This window comes from Hippocampus comes, unplaced genomic scaffold (genome assembly GCF_001891065.2).
Source record: "Hippocampus comes isolate QL1 unplaced genomic scaffold, H_comes_QL1_v1.1 scaffold128, whole genome shotgun sequence".
Lineage (NCBI taxonomy): Eukaryota > Metazoa > Chordata > Actinopteri > Syngnathiformes > Syngnathidae > Hippocampus > Hippocampus comes.
Genome location: NW_017805852.1, coordinates 738999 through 755264, shown reverse-complemented (window position 1 = coordinate 755264; position 16266 = coordinate 738999). Strand labels below are relative to the sequence as shown.

At 46.6% G+C, this 16266-nt stretch overlaps 2 protein-coding genes across 6 annotated transcripts in view; one reads left to right on the top strand and one right to left on the bottom strand.

Moving 5' to 3' along the window:
• The window catches only part of LOC109526914 (protein unc-13 homolog B-like), an 83298-nt gene extending 74556 nt beyond the window's left edge, over nt 1-8742 (bottom strand). The window contains exons 1-8 of one of the 2 annotated variants that reach the window (XM_019888490.1): nt 8247-8742; nt 4869-4898; nt 3518-3617; nt 2700-2817; nt 2506-2629; nt 1954-2030; nt 1782-1842; nt 15-222 (exon numbers count right to left, since the gene is read on the bottom strand). In XM_019888490.1, coding sequence (XP_019744049.1) covers nt 15-222; nt 1782-1842; nt 1954-2030; nt 2506-2629; nt 2700-2817; nt 3518-3617; nt 4869-4898; nt 8247-8268 — 740 coding nt within the window. In that variant the 5' untranslated portion in view covers nt 8269-8742. The remainder of the gene's footprint in view (nt 1-14; nt 223-1781; nt 1843-1953; nt 2031-2505; nt 2630-2699; nt 2818-3517; nt 3618-4868; nt 4899-8246) is intronic. The other variant, XM_019888492.1, reaches the window with a different exon arrangement.
• A 529-nt stretch (nt 8743-9271) lies between these two features.
• The window catches only part of rusc2 (RUN and SH3 domain containing 2), a 28968-nt gene continuing 21973 nt past the window's right edge, over nt 9272-16266 (top strand). For 2 of the 4 annotated variants that reach the window (XM_019888502.1, XM_019888500.1), the window contains exons 1-3: nt 9274-9459; nt 12399-13983; nt 14885-15377. In XM_019888502.1, the coding sequence (XP_019744061.1) occupies nt 12574-13983; nt 14885-15377 (1903 nt within the window). In that variant the 5' untranslated portion in view covers nt 9274-9459; nt 12399-12573. Of the gene's footprint in view, nt 9460-10989; nt 11103-12398; nt 13984-14884; nt 15378-16266 lie in introns of all 4 variants that reach the window. The other 2 variants (XM_019888501.1, XM_019888503.1) reach the window with 2 other exon arrangements.

Below are 16266 nucleotides of genomic sequence, written 5' to 3'. Positions count from 1 at the left end.
TCGTGTTTGTTTACCTGGAACCCCGAAGGTTTGGGTAGTCCATCTCAAAGCTGTGCACAGAATCCGAGTCCCGCAAGACCTGCTGGCGCTGGACCCGGCCCGGGATAGGGTACTGGTGGGCCGACGAGTTGGTCTGCGAGGCATTGTGGTAGCGCGGAGGCAGTGCTCGGACGCCCGCTTCACTGTCATGGTCATCCATCGCGCTGTCGTGGTCGTCGAAAGCTGTGTTAAAGACAACAACAAGCTACACAACACCGTTGGGAAAAGGGCACGTTCGCCGAGTTGCTTTCTTCATTTAAAAAAATATCGTTTTTTTTCTTTTCTGATCAAATTTGCATGAACTACTAAGCCAGCTGAACAAGTATCTCGTGAGGTTGCAGACTACTGAGAAACGTGGATGAAAAGTGTATTTAGAGAAATGCTTCTCTCTGCTGGTGAACATGTGTATTGCAACTCCAAAACTTGCATTGTACCATATGAAAACCCAAATCCTTGTTTAAAGCCAGAAAACCACATTTGAAAGCCATTAAACACCCAAATTAAAGCTTGAAACCCCAATTTCAAACCTTTATTTGAAACCCTAACCTTGGCTTCAAAACCTAGTTTGAGACTCATACTTGAAAACTCAATCTTTACAAATCTTGAAGCCCTAATTTGAAACCCTAATCCAGATTGGAAAGCTTCGTTTGAAACCCTAACCAAGACTTAAAAAATGTACCGCTTGTTTGAAATCATTCACTGTCTTGAGAGGCTCATTTGAAAGCGTCAAGTTAGCTTGCAATCCTGCCCCTTGTTGAGAACACGAACCTGGACTTGAAAGCCGATTTTAAAATGTAGGTACGTACTTTGCTGGTCAGTCCATCCAAAATAAGTCCAGTTGCCTGGGGGCCAGCAAGCAGGAAAACCACAAGAACAACAAGCAAAGTCACTCCGCAAAATAAAGACCACTGATGAAGATGAAGATGATGACTGAGCAGATATGATGTTGACAGTGAGGCTTTTTTGCAACACTCCCTCCAAAAGGAGGAGCAAGAGAAGAAGGGACACAGGACGTTTATTCTGTGCATTCATTCGATGGAGACATTCCGTTTGACGTGAATGTGACAGTTACGACTCAAATTTGAAACCCAAACCCGGAAAAGACATACTTATTTGAAGACTGTTTTACCCATGTTTGAAACTCAAAATGAACCTGCCTTGTAACTGTCCTTTGAAGCCCCCAACTCTGGTTTCAAGCCCTCGTTTCAAACCATAACTTGAAACCATCATTTAAAACTGTAACACTTCTGAAAGCCTAACCCATATTGGAAACCATGAGACTAGAGCGTGAAGCCCTAGTTTTAATCCACAACCCTGTTTTGAAACACTAACTTCAAACCCTAACCCTGATGCAACACACTACAACAAATTTAAAACCCAAATTTGAAAACCGAACCAGGCTTCAAACCGTAATGTTAAACCCTAACGCTGGCGAGACTCACTTTGAAAGTAGTCATAAAAGTTTGACCATCGTTAACTGTGCTTAACTTTTTTGTACACTTGTAAAAAGAAGGTGAGAAGCAAAACAGTGATATCATACTTGAGAAAAAAAAAAAAAAAAAAAAGAATCATCAGGCACCAACATAAACATGGAAACAATGCAGACGCTCACTGATAAATAAATTGACACTCAACACAAGAAGGAACTGCACTGGAGCTCAGGCAGCGGAGTACCTAATGAAGTGGCCACTGAGTGCAGATGAATTATTACGAATTAAAGAAGATGGAAGTTTGCAACTCACAGCACGGCGAGGGTGCGGACGCCATCCGTCCCCTGTCGATGGGGTTGTCAGGCGGCGGATACTGAGGCAAAAAAAAAAAAAGGAGGCACATTTCATATTCATGACATGTCATGAGCAGTGTTGGCCTGTAGGTGTCAGCAGAATGCAGCAAAGGAAAAAGAAGCGAACTCACGTCCTGCTCGTCCATGTTCATGTTGTTAATGCGATCTAGTTTGCGGGTCCAATATTGAGCTTCGTCCTCTGGCATGTCTGCGAAACAACACAACCATAAAATAAATAAATAAATAAATAAATTCCATGACAAAATACGGTATAAAACAAACAAAAATATTTAAACCCCCCCCACCCCAACGATGTCTTAAATTCCTACTTTAAAATTCTAATCTCTTGGTGTGAAACCCTTTCCCAAGATCAAAATCCTCATTTTGCAACTCTAACACTTACTTTAAACCTGAATTTGAAACCCCAACTTTGGTGTGAAACCATAATTTTAAACCCAAATCCAGACTTGGAAGACTAAATCAAAACCCAAACCCAGGATTCAAATTCTACTTTCAAACCTTAAACCAGGTTTAAAAGCCTAACTCTGATTTATAACCCTACTTTAAATCCTAATTTATCCTCACTTTAGATGCTAAAACGTTTTTGCAGGTCATCCTGTCATTTATTTTGACGGTTGAAATGTCTTTTTCCGGTTGCCGACGCCTGTGTTAGGGCAACTGACCGAAAGGCATCTCGAAGCGTGCGTCCAGGAGCACTTGGTGCGGAGTTGGCTTGGCGGTGCCGAAGATCTCGTCTGCCTTCATCAGAACCTCTGAGTCCAGACAAGTCCACTCGCCAGGACCCTCCTGGAACACACGCAAGACATTGAAAGGCCCTCTGTGTGTGTGTGTGTGTGTGTGTGTGTGTGTGTGTTACCTCGTTGGACTGGTGAATGGCATCAAGCGGTAGGAGCGCCGTGCCTATCAAAGTGTCCCAAATCAAACCCTTGTTCCACAATTCTGCCACCAGGGGGGAATCCTGATGACGGATCTCACTACACAACAAACACAAAAATTAATACGGTGCTACCTCGAAAAGTTACTGTTAAAAATACCGACCAATTTTTCAGGCAGGCCATAATTCCTAGACATCAACAACTCCAATTTAGCGTCACCTTTCAAATGCCGACACTTGTCCTAAAAGGTCAAGTTATCTAGCGCAGATAGAAGATGACTGTTTAGCTCAAGCACTGCGTTTTGGTGCAATTTGGTGGCCCAAAGTACAATTTGAGGTTTCAGGACAGAAGCAGCATCCAGGCTATGACCTCTTCATTTACATACAGTATTTAGAACATTCACATCGTCTAACTTTGGTTGTCAGTCATCACAGCTCGTGTGCGGGTGCGCGCACTCACACAAAACATACACGCACACGCATTTCCTGAGCTTTTTTGTGCCGTTGTCATGTGTGATTGACAGCTGTCATCTGCAGGAGGCCACTCACAAAAACAGCCCCCGCCAACCGCCACCCACCCCTGTCGCGCCCTACCGCCGCTAATGAGAGAAGCGGCGATAATTAGCATGTTAGCGCCATGTAGCCACAGGAGTCCTCAGAGCACAACCAACCACCAGCGTCTGGCCTCGTCAACATTAACAGGAAGTTATCCGAATGTGTTTTGACAAAGATCAAAATCATGAAGGGAAGCGGCACGTTAGCTGCTCCCGTTAGCGTTTAGCATCTGTTTTCCCACTCACAACATGAAGTCTTGCTCCCAGCACGGCTGGTTGCCGCGTACCGCGATGGTCGTACTCTTCACATTCTGAACCTTTAGTGTCACGTAGGCGTTGAACTTATCTGTCAAGATAAAAGATAGCATGAAATCATTATTTTATTATTATCATTTTTTAATGATGATAAATCAGGTTTGCCAAGGGGCAAGCATAAAAATGTACTCTCCAGGCTGGCCTGGAATTCTACTGAGATATTTTCCCTGTCGTGCTGTGATTGCACTAGATTCTTATAAAATTAGGAATAAAATGCAGCAGGCTGGCGACTGGCGGGTGAAAGAGTTCATGCCGGGCGAATCATCCATCATTCACTTAGTGAGTTTCATTATCTTGACACATCATGTTCATTTTTTCCTGGTTTGTGTATTTGACTAATAGGCGCTTTCCTTCAATGAGCAGCAGGCTGCAGCGGGCCTCTCTGGGGGAGCAACGGGCGTCAGTTATAATAAAGCTTCGACCATTTATGAAATAAATAAGTTATATTTCGGTCACACATGGACGTGTGCAGCGCAGCCCGCCGAGATGACATTTAGTCGACGCTCAGTGGGTAGCAAATGCTCCATGACCAGTGATGGAAGATTGGCAAAGGGGAGGGAGAATCTTCAGATGAATTTCAATATTTACTGGAGCCTTTTATTGCAATACAAAATGGGCAAAATGACCCAAAAATGGCTCATTAAAACCAAAGTGACGGTCTTTCTGCATCTTTTTGGATATGGCTTCTTTAGATACATTTTCCAGGCCAATCAGCCCCAGGGACATCCCATCTCCGCCTCTGGGATTTGAGCGTCCGCCCCCCCTGGGTGACCGAACATATCGTTTATTAGAAAAAATCTTATTAAGTTTGCTAAAGTGGAACAGCAGACTGGGACGCCTCTTTTTCCTTCTTGTACTCGTCCTGTCTGACCCAACTGCAAAACGTTTCCCGCGAGGGGACACCACATTCAATGACCAAGTCTTGAAAGGACAACTTGCAATTTTTCCCACAATTTTTTTTTTTTTTTTTCCGGAATAGTTTGAAACGAAGCGCCTTGAGTCACAGGATCTGGATGAGCGCTATACGGATCTGCAAGCATGTGGTCGATACGTCCCTGCATGATGACATCATGAGCAAAAAATGTGATTTGCAACTTTGAATGTTGGTTGAGGCCTGCGGTTTTAGTGACGTTATTGTTAGCCAATGCTAACGCTAATTTGATTCTTAACAGCTTTGCCAGCTCGTACTACTGTACAAGTCACAACTGCAACAATACGAAATGACGGTTCTATTCCTGCAAAGAGAGATTAAAGAGGAAACAAGCATAAAGAGCTCTCTCACCTGGAGGCCCGTGAAGTTTGGCTTTCTTCACTGTCAAAAAAAAAAAAAAAAATTGAGTTATTGCTCCCATTTTGTCAATCAAACATGATCATTGTGAGATCAAGCTTAACATGTGGTGTTCTCACTAAAGGCATCAAACCTGAAAAGTCAATTGGCAATTAAAGCGAAAGTGCTCCTTTCAATGAGGTTTCCATGCAAATCCGTTTCGTTTTATTCAATAATGGTGGAAAAGTGATGAACATGCTGAAAAAAATAAGACAAGCAAGCAAGCAACACTCCGCCCCTCAAAAAAAAAACAAAAACTGTCTTTGATGTCAGGTTTAAAGTTATTCCTAAACCCAAATGTCACCGTGGAAAGTGTAAGATAATTACAATAGCTACTGTCGGTACTGCAAGTGGCCAAGTAACGACGTAAGGAAGCAAATAAGTAGGTAGGTTAGTAAATTGATACGTTGGGAGGGAAATAGTTAGGCAGGTAGACTCTTCCGTGTCGACTGGCCACAGCCGTCAAAGTTGAGTCAGACACTTGGTGGGAATCAAAGGTTAGCGTGGCTTTGGGCCACGCTGCGATTAGGAAGCGGTCGAGGCGGGTTACAAGTGCGCACGTGCTTGCGATTGTGTGACAGCGGGCCGGCGTTTGCAAACAGATAATCCTGACGGGATAATGCCTTAAAGCGCCACACCGAGGCTAACGGCGAAGCTAACCGGCATGCTCGCGGGCAGACTGCACTGAGCTGCGAGACCACTTCGCAAAAGTCAACACGGACCCTCTGAGGGAGGGAATAACTGTATAATCTGATCATGTGATGAGTCATGCTAGGGATTAAATGGTCAGAGAATTATGATGTTGTATTCTTCAATGCGCGCACGCTAGTCATGCAAACACTGGGCTTCGGAAAACATGGAAAAACAACATTTCATGGTGGGTGGGAACGTTTTTCACACCTCCTGGTTGTGTTGGGTCACTGCCCCATTAAAATATCCACATAAAAAAAAAAAAAAAAAAAAAAAACCAAGAGTCATGGCAGACGGTCAGACAGGCGGGAATTTATTTTTAGCATCATCAGCTTTTGGCAACCTGCTGTCATGAACGCTTTCAAGACCTCTTAGTGGTCGTCAGTAACATGATGTGCGGGAATGACATCACTGACAACTTTGATGATCAGGAAATGGAATTATCATGAGATGACCGGCCCACGTGAGCTCTACATTCCAACGCACACGTCGTATACTATGGCATGCGCACGCACATGCGCGCACACACACACACACACACACACACACACACACACACACACACACACACACACACACACACACAAAATAGCACAGGCACACAACAGCAGCAGATGGCCAAGGGATTACCCGCTGACCCGCTCCCACCACGCAGGAAGCTTACTTCCTTGTTTATTTCATCCTCCTACGACCTCACTTCCTGTTCTTCCTGGGGGTAATTTCCTGTTCGTACCTGTCGCTTCCTAGTGGTCGCGTGCCACTTTATGATGGTCTTCTGATTCTCACTTTCCACTTCCTGTTCTTTTGATTTTTTTTTTTTGGTTTGTTTTGTTTCGATTGTTCTGTAGCTGTAACCATAAACATTTGGTTATTTTGTGAGAAATGCTGCAGTTTCAGACTGGCCCAAGAGGTAGCACCTGACGTAGTAGATGATAACAATGACATCTAAAGAGAACTGAAGTACCCCATACAAACATTTTGAGTTGAATTCGATTTGTTCTCAAGGTGCCCCATACCTGAGAAGCCGGAAGAAGAAGGGGAGACCAAGTGTGAAGATGCCGTTTTTCCGGTTTATCAAGATGGAGTTTCTTTGTCCCCACAAGGAAACATTTGAGACGTTTAAAGCGTGATATCGGTGTCTATCGGACACTCATAATGAAGATGGACCATACATATTTTATTGATCCAAAAGCGGACACAGCTGCAGTCTCAGTAGCCTAGAAACGGACGAGTCAGGCAGGGCCGCGATCCGGCCTTGGACATCAATCACACAAAGCTGACAAACACGTGTCCAGAGATGACAAAGTGACGACAACAACAACAAAAAACGCCGCCAGCTCACCCTGGTGTTGGAGACAATTTGAACAACATGATAACCTGGGGTCACATTTAAGTGGATTTCATTGTATTTTTCACAAATGATATCTTGGGACAGTGGAAAACGCTTAATGTGCGTATAAAAAAACTGAATGTACCTTCATGTTAGAAAACTACGACCAATAACCACCAACATGCGCATCTCTACCAATTCCCACTTTAATCAAAACGCCGCAATATTTTTTTCTCAATAAGCAACATTAAGCTTGAGTGGGCACCTATGAAGAGGAAAATGTTAATGTCCATAAAATCTCAAATATTAGTGCGATCGTTTTGATATTTTCAGACATGGTTGATAGGTAGAGATGTGCACATATACTTTGAGGGCGATTGGTCATAGTTTTCTGACATTAAACCATGTTCAGATTTCTTACATTAAGCATTTTAGGCTTTCTGGGAATCTCTGACTATTTCTCACATTAGTTGTTAGCCCCTACATGCTAATTATGTTAGCAACAGTTTGTTAAAATATGGTATTGTGAATGAATGGTGTCCACGCGTCAATGAGAGCACACACTTCTTTGTGTGTGTGTGTGTGTGTGTGTGTGTGTGTGTGTGTGTGTGTGTGTGTGTGTGTGTGCTGGCAGCACAAACCTGTTTTATGCTCTATAAATACAGTTGAGTTGAGTCTGTCAGGGCGTGGTGGAAAAAAAAACGCCAATCGGAAACTCGTCACATCACTAGCGCTTTTTCCTGAGCTTTTTTTCTACTCTACCTGTACATAGTAAGGCACTCGGTGGACAACACCATGAGCAATACAATTAATTGTATACACAATGTACTTTTACCAAGCAGACGCTAAGGTGACGAGCACCAAAGCGAAAATAAGTGGCTTACGGCTAGCATGTACGCAACCATAACAAACGGCCATTACATTTCTACAGACCCGACCATTACGCATCTCTCAGGCAAAATGTGAGTAGTTTTACTTTATTTTAGTTTTCACCCCACAACTATGCTAATAAGCACAGGCAAAAATGAAAACGAGTATAACATAAGCAGTACGTAGCCAAAACCATAACGATATCGACCGGTTTGAGAATGACCAATCATTCGGCACATTTGTACTGTCTATTACACAGCCGTCAAGTGCTGAAGTGCGAGTACTTTTACTTGATTTTAAAAATCCGGTCAACCTCTCCACACGACTGGCAAATGGAACAGGTGGAGCACTTAGAGGACACTCGGAGTTTTAAACTTCACCCTTACAACTAGCAGATTAGCCCTGAATTGTAATGATGACTTTAACCGGCTGGACACGCTCACCTCTGACACACAGCAGCGACATCGCAGCGGGTTGTTTTGGGTGTCTTGAGGAGTCGCACACTTGCTCCTTCAGTCACTTGTTGCACATCCTCAGCCTCCACACACGTTCGAGTCCCGCCACTCAGCGTGGACTGAAAGTGGGACTAAAAAAGTCGACATTGTTGCCGCCTTCTTGTCACAGCGGCTCTCGGCTGTTGCGGGAATGACTGGCTGTCTGTCACACTGTGATTGACGCGCGCGCACACGCGCAAACGATTAAAAGGGAGGATCAAATCCGACGAGCTGGGCGGTTCTTCTGTTGCATTCAAACGACGGCGTGAAGAGCTCGGAATTTGAAACTTTCATGTGTTTCGGCATTTGCATTGTTTTCTGTGAACTGGGGTGCGTTTATAAACATAGCCACCATGGGAAATAATACTTACCTATGCTGCATACTTTTAAATTGTATTAATCTGTGATTATTAACCCAGACGTTGTGTGATAAAAAAGTGTCGTGTTCATTTTATATTGAGTTACATTACATTATCTGCAAAGGTTGAACCGAGGCTGCTTCTTGGTTGATTTTTGTGTGCGTGCGTTTTTCTTTTTTTTCAGAAAAAAATTATAAAAATGACCAAGGCAATGGCGCGATTACGCTGCCTTCTAAGTGAGCCACCACGTGTATTTAAATCACTCCTCTTGTTTACGTTGCATTTATTGTAGTATAACTCCATCTAGTGGGGAATAACGAGAAATGACATTCACAGTGCTTGAACAACTGTGTTTCCGACATTCATTGCATTTTTAAACACACGCTTATCAGCAATTTGCTTCGGCTTTTTTTACTTTTTCATTTTGTCGGTATGTCTGAAATAGACCCACCCGTGACGTCAGAGATAAATGACGACATGGGCGAACACATCACACCGGAACATTCTGGAAACCGTCGTTTTTACATTGAAACTTGTATGTTTTAAGTAACGCCTCTCACGCCAGGTTGTTATTATTATTAGGCATAATGACAATAAAAACAATCTATTTTAAGGCCACAAGTGAATGTCATGATGCGGGTTAGATAAACCGGTCCCATCCTGGCGCATGCGCAATGTGTTTTGTCCACCAAGTCGACAAGAAGCATCTCTGTCGACGTCGTCCGGCGGGCAGCCGCACATGCACGCGCGTGTACACCCAGATAAGTGACTCCTCCGCTCCACCGACGACCATCCGTGACAAGGTGAGTCTTTTCAATTTTTTCTTGATGTCGACATCGTCGAGGGTAAAAAAGATAGAAGCGAAGCACCGTTCGGGGCGGTTCGGCCCGGCAGGCTTGTCGACTCAATCGTACCGCACGGACGACGCCTTTCTCAGCCTCCCTCTCAGGTCCTTTTCTCCACATTCCTCCATCTTCTCGTCTGGTTTTATACGACAACGTTTGTCGTCGTGGAAGACGTCGGTTTGGTTTCTGTTTGAAAAGAGACCAGAGTTCGGTTCTGTGGTGGCGTACATATTCTGGGTCTTTTTTTATCGCATTGAAACAAAGGAACGTTTGTGCCAATACTACCAGGAACGTGATTTGTTACGTTATGTTGTCAACAGCTTATGAGACGTAAACACACCGTTATCGGTTTATATTTGATTACGGTGTTCGATTAATGACCCACCAGAGGGCCTAAGACTCTATTTGACCACATATTGATCTCTACATGACAGAAACAAACAGCTGCGAAGTTACATTGAACCAGTAAATAGTGCTTCCGCTGTCATGTTTGAAAATAAAAGTCTGTAAGGTTTCTGACGCATATTACCAGTCATCTAATAACGATTACTGTATTTAGATTAACGAAAGTACCATTTCGTTCTAGATCAAATTGTCTTCAATTTAACAGGCTTCGAATGAGCTCCGAGTGTTTGGATAGTTTCGTTGTTTTCTTTTATTTTGAAATCAAGACGGACGTGCCACTTGGACGTACCTTGTGGTACAGGAATATTGTCGAATGTATTGTTGATGTAGGTTAATCCCTGCTGATGTGTGTACCTGGATTCTTGAGCAGCAGCAGTTATGTCACTTACACGTTATGTAAACTCAACTTTGACTACGACAACTAGTTGACCAATGCGACTAGTGTACATGGGAAACTAGTTGAAGATTTGACCATTTAGTGTGTAGCCCGTATGCTTTGTAGTTGATGATTGCACTAAATTGCCAAGACTGACCAATGCGACTAGTTGAGGACAGTAACCGGCCCGACAAATTGAAGAGTGTGCATAGCTGATGAGAACGTTACCAGTGTGACTCATCGTTAAGTGAAACCTTGATGTATTGACAAGCATGACAACTTAGACGTGCAACTATTTGTTGTCAAGTGTGACTTGCTAACAAGTTCCATTTGTGTGACTAGTTTTCAGCAAATGTGACCAGTGGAGTAGTGCGACTAGTTTTTGCCGGTTATAACCACATTGATGGGCGCGACTCATGCCCAATCACTCGATGACAACTTGGTAACGTGTGACTAGTTGAAAAGTGCAACTAGGTGCCGTGTCATCTGTGAATCTCTTCAAGTGGTCTGCGTCTGTCTTGCAGACAGTGTCAAGATGCTTTTAGTGGCTGCTCGCCTCTTGAAGTATTTCTCCTTGTGTTACATAACTGCAGCCTGCGCTGGGCGGATGTGCATACTTTCAATTTTGTGTGCGTGTGTGTGTGTGTGTGTGTGTCAGGGTGTGTGTTGATGTCACTCACGAAGGCCCGTTGTATGTCTATGAATAGTTTCCTACAGCTGCAGCGTGTCTCCCCGATGCCCTCATTGTCCACGAGACAGGGTCATGTTAACCTGGGGTGCTAGCCCATGGCAGCTAGTGACGATGGTACTCCACTCTTATGTAAGCAACGTTAAGCTAATCTACTTGATGCACATATTCAGGTTTGGGAACAAAACCCAAGGCATTTGGGAAATGTTTAGACCAGTGAATGGCTTGTTGCTAGTCGACGCTAAGAGTGGTTAATTGGCAGTTGTGACGGTTTGATGATTGTGATGGGTTGACTTGAGAGACTGCTTCATAAATAGACTAGTTGGCAACAAGACGAGTAGGGTGGAGTGCAGCTCGTGACTTGCAGGGTGTTTCTAAGTGCAAGTCAAGGTGGAGTTAACGCAGTGATGGCCAACATTAGCTTGGCATGTTATGTCTTTTGGCGGTTAGCCTCGCGTCTTTTAGCAGCTTTTAGTGCTGCCTTGGTGCACGACAACTGGGACTTCTAATCATGGAATCCCTGTCTGGGGTGGTGGGCGGTGGGTGGGGTGGACTTGGCCCACGTCCCACTCTGCTCCTTTTCCTGGAAGTACATCCGCAGTGATGTAAGAGAGATTGTCCTCTCGCCAAAGAGACCCTGCCAACATACTAATCAGACACAGCTAATTGTCTGGTGAGAAGGCTGGATTCTCTTCTTTTTGATTGAGTTTAGTTTATCTAAACTATTTGGCACTTGCAGCTGGACTGGCAAATTGATAGATTTATGCAACTAGTTATCTCGTCCAATTAGTTGACGAGAGTAGCTAGTTGCCCTCAAGCCTACATGACTATTGTGTCACTTCTGACTGAATGACGCGGGCGACGAGTTGACCCATGCGACAACTTGACCCGTGTGGCTGATTGACAACGTGAATACTTGACGAGATGCTACTCCATGCATGTGAATAATTAACACATTTACTAGTTGACCCATGCAACTAGTTGGTTTGCATAACTAATTGAGGAAGGTGACTAGTTGACACGTGCAACCATTTGACGCATGTGATTGGTTGACCTGTGTGAGTAGAGGACCTGTGTGACTAGTTGGTAGTTAAGGGTTGACAAGAAATAGTAGTTGATAGATGCCAAGAGTAAACCAGTAAGACAGGTAGATATTCGCATCTAGTTCATTTGTGCCAATTGTTGACATGGTTAATCGAGGAGAGTGAGAAGCTGACAAATGCAATTACTTGATGTGCGCAACTGACCGGCGCATAACTTGTTGACACGTGACTACTCATTCAACACAACTAGATGACATGCCGTGTGTGAGTAAGTTGATGAGTACAGTTAGTTGATCTGTGCAAATAGTTGATGCTTGAGACTAGGTGTTCGGTACGAAATGAAAATGTAAAACTAGTGACGCATCATCTTGGTTTGTGTCTCCAGATGTCTCTCCCCGTCTCTGATTTCGTGTATCACTCTGACCATGCCCTCAACCTCCCCGACATCTCCTTCCAAGTCCCCGGCGACGTTCCGGAGCTCCATCCGGCGTGCCGCCGGTGAGCCCGAGCGGCAACGTAGCGCACACTCAGCTTAGTCCCAACCGCGCTCCTTCTCTGCCATGGACGGACACCCGAAGCTGTCCGGCGAGACCTTGATTGTGCACCACATCCCCCTGGTGCACTGCCAGGTGTCGGGACGGCGGCAGGGGCTCTGCGGTGTTGGGGGGGGCTCCTTAAAGAGGAGCAACCCATTTAGCCCCCCGGAGAACTTGTGCCTGAGTCGCACCACCTCCCTCCCAGAGAGGGACATCCTCCAGAGGGAGGCGCTGCTTTACAGCAGCCTGATCCAGACCTCCGCCCACAGCAGGGGACCCGAGAGGAAGGGCGGCGGCGGCAGCACGGCGAGCGACGACTCCTCTTTCACCTCCAGCATCTCCGACGAGCAACTGATCGCGGCTCACACGTTACCCCGAGTCAAAACCAGGAACCGCCACCCTCTACGTCGGAACCCATTTCTGATCAAGACCGACGACGACGAGTATGAGGACGACGAGTACGACGACAACCTGAGTGGCTACCACGAGGACTCCTCCTTCCACCTCCACAGCCAGACCGACGGCGTCGCCCCGCCCTTCCGCCTGCACGACCTCGGCTTCGCGTCGGAGTCATGCTATCGGAATGACGCGACCCGAGACTCGGACCCGCCGGAGCTGGGACGGCGGCACGGCAGCAGCGGCTCCAACATGTCGGTGGACTGCGGCGAGCACGATTGGGAGGACGACGAGGACGGAGATCATCCCATGCCGTGCGGTCGGAGCAGCAAGACGGGCTCCTACTCCTCCGGCTTATCGACGCGGCACTGCTCCTGCTGCGCGCTAACCCGGAGCCTCCGCCGGGACTCGCCCCGGGACCTCCCCGACGCCTTCCCCGAGTGCCCGCAGGGCTACAGCAGCGACTCGTCGTGCAACAGTTCGGACGGCGTCCTGGTCAACTTCAGCACCATTTACAACAAGATGAACAACGGCGTCCCCGAGAAGCCGGGCAATCTGAACAGCCCCGCCGAGTGCCCCCCGCCAGTTGACCAGCAGGACCCAACGAGGGGCGCGTTCTACTTGGACCTCCTCACATCGCCAGCGGAGCCTCCGCAGACCTTCCCGCTCGGCCGAGAGCCTCCGCAATCCGCCTTCTCCGCTTGCTCCTGCTCGGCCGAGCACCGGGCCGCCCTGGAGCTGGACGGCAACTGCAACTCCTACTGTCCGCCACCCTGCGGCTCCGCGGGCGGGCCGGTGTCTTGCCTGCAGAGTCAAGCCCGCCTGGTGGTGGCCACTCAGAATTACTACAAGCTGGTCACCTGCGACCTGTCGTCGCAGTCCTCGCCCAGCCCCGCCGGGTCGTCGGTCCACAGCGGCTCCGAGGAGCAGAGCGGGGCGAGCCCCTCCAGCCCCACGCGGCCCAGTGAGTACTTCCTATTCCGGCAGAGGGACAACCAGGAAGTGGAAGATGAAGAGGAGGATGAAAAGACAATGACGGTGGGTGGTCGATTTTATTTGGACAATTTCATTTATTGGTATGAAAAAAATTATTGGGGACTTTGATTTTCAATTTTGATTTTGATTTTCGAAGTATACAGAGATATATTTTGTTGGACTAAAGCATATTTTAATTTGTCTTTGTATTTCATTTGTTTGCTTTATTTTTGATTATTAATTTTTATCCAGATTTTTTTTTCGGATTTTGTGTTCGGGTTTTTTGTTGTTGTTGTTTTTAGGGTTTTGACTCAGATTTATAAATTTTTTTATGAATAATTTTTCTATTTTTTTTAACTTAATTTCGCTTTATAATTTTGTAGCCGGATAGAGTAATTAAAAATAATGGCATGGTGTCTGATTTGCCTCAACCTGCATTGACATCCTTGGCTAATAGAGTGGGCAAGATATGTTTGTTTTTTTGATGAATAATAATTTGCCTCCACGACTTTATTCGGCCGCCTGTGAGTTTATAAAATCCTGCTAGTTATCTTTATTTTCTACTTACTGACTTATACTTTGTTTATATTGTGTTATTCGCGTTGTTCTCTACAAATTGGACAACTAAAAGGAGTCGGCGCAAGGAGAGAAGGAATTGGCTTCTGCTTTTTCTTTGTCTCCTGTCACATGATGCTGCCTGTGAATTCTCCGAGACGGATGTTTGTATTTATTTTTACATCCGTGACGCTTGGTCACCACATTTGGGCAACGTCTGTTGTGCCAAATATTCGCGTGTGATTCAAAATCATGCGAAATGAGTCAGAGTGTCGTTTGCCTTTGATGGTCCTAATGTGCACCTACATACCTCAGGGGGGTTCACAGTTGTGGCAGAGATAGACGGAGTGCAACATGCCGATAGGCGGACAGGGAACGGCCCTAATTGCATTTCACACTCTTCTTCCAGCCGCCTGGAAACATCCGCACGAAAGATGATGAGGATGAGGATGAAGAGGAGGAGGCGCTCGACGAGCCAGACGCTCCTCCCGTCCTGCTCCAAGGCCAAGTGTACGTCAACGTGTCGCCCCCGCTGGCTGAGCGGGGCGCCCCGGAGGCCGCCGCCGCCGCCACCGGCAGGCCGCGCTCTCGCAGCTATGACCGCAACCTGGACAAGTCGCCGGGGCCGCGCCTGGGCTCTCTGGAGCGCATGCTGAGCTGCCCGGTGCGCCTCAGCGAAGGGGGCGGCGCCCTGGCCGCGCCGCCGCCCCCGCCCCGCGTCACCTCCTTCGCCGAGATTGCCCGCAGCAAGCGGCGGCACGGCGGCTCGCCGTCCCTCAAGGCGGATCCCTTTTCCTCCACCGAGTTCTCGCCCTGCCGGGAGGGCGCAACAGCGGCAGCGGCGGCGGCGCCCCCCGCGGCCTGTTGCGCCCAAGTTGCCACCAGTGAGACCAACGCTGAAGGTTTGTCCTCTGTGATTTCTGCCTTCCTTTTTTTCCCCGTTTTTCTCTTCTCCCTTCCATCTTTCCTTTCCCCCCCTTCTTCATTCCCCTTCACCGTTGATCCTTCCCTCCTTCTGACTTTCTTCTTGCCTTTCTTCTTTCTGCTTTTTTTTTCTTCCTTCATGTCGTCCTTCCCTCCCACCTGTCCTTTCCCCCTTTTTGTTCATCCTCATTGCCTTTTTTCCTTCATTCCATTTTTTCGTAATTCCTTCCTTCCCTCCTTGACATTCTTCCTGATGTCCTTCCTTCCCACTGTTTTTAATTCCTTCCTTTCTTCCTTTCCCATCCAATCAGCCTTTCTTCCAGACTTCCTTTCTCACTTAAAAGAGTTCCTTCCTTTCTGCCACTTTTCCTCTTCTTTCCTCACTGCCGTCTTGGAATAATTCTTTCGTCCCCGCTTCCCTCCCTCCTTCCTTTCTTTCCCATCTTCTCTCCGTCCTTCTTGTCTTCCACCCTTCCTTCTGTTTCCCTGCCCTTCGGTCCTCCTTCATACCTTCAATCCTCACTTCCTGGTTTTGTTCCTGACATTCTTAGTTCCGTCTTTTATTTCTTCCTCCTTCCTGACTTCTCTCCTTTCCTCCTCCCCTCCTTCCTGTCATTTTTTTCCCTTCCACCCTCCTTTCCTTCTCTTTCTCTCTTCCACCGTTGCCGCGATATCTCAATGTTGCCCCCGTGTGGCAGCCAATAGCGCTGCACCCATCTCAAGTGATCGCGGGTCGGCCTTTCGACTGACAAACAACTTGCGCAATGCAATGAGGCGTCTCACACGCGCACGCATACACACTTGGTGTGTATCGAGAGAAGAAATTCTTCCGATGTCGGACCCTCAGGTCTGTGTGTTTTGTGCCCG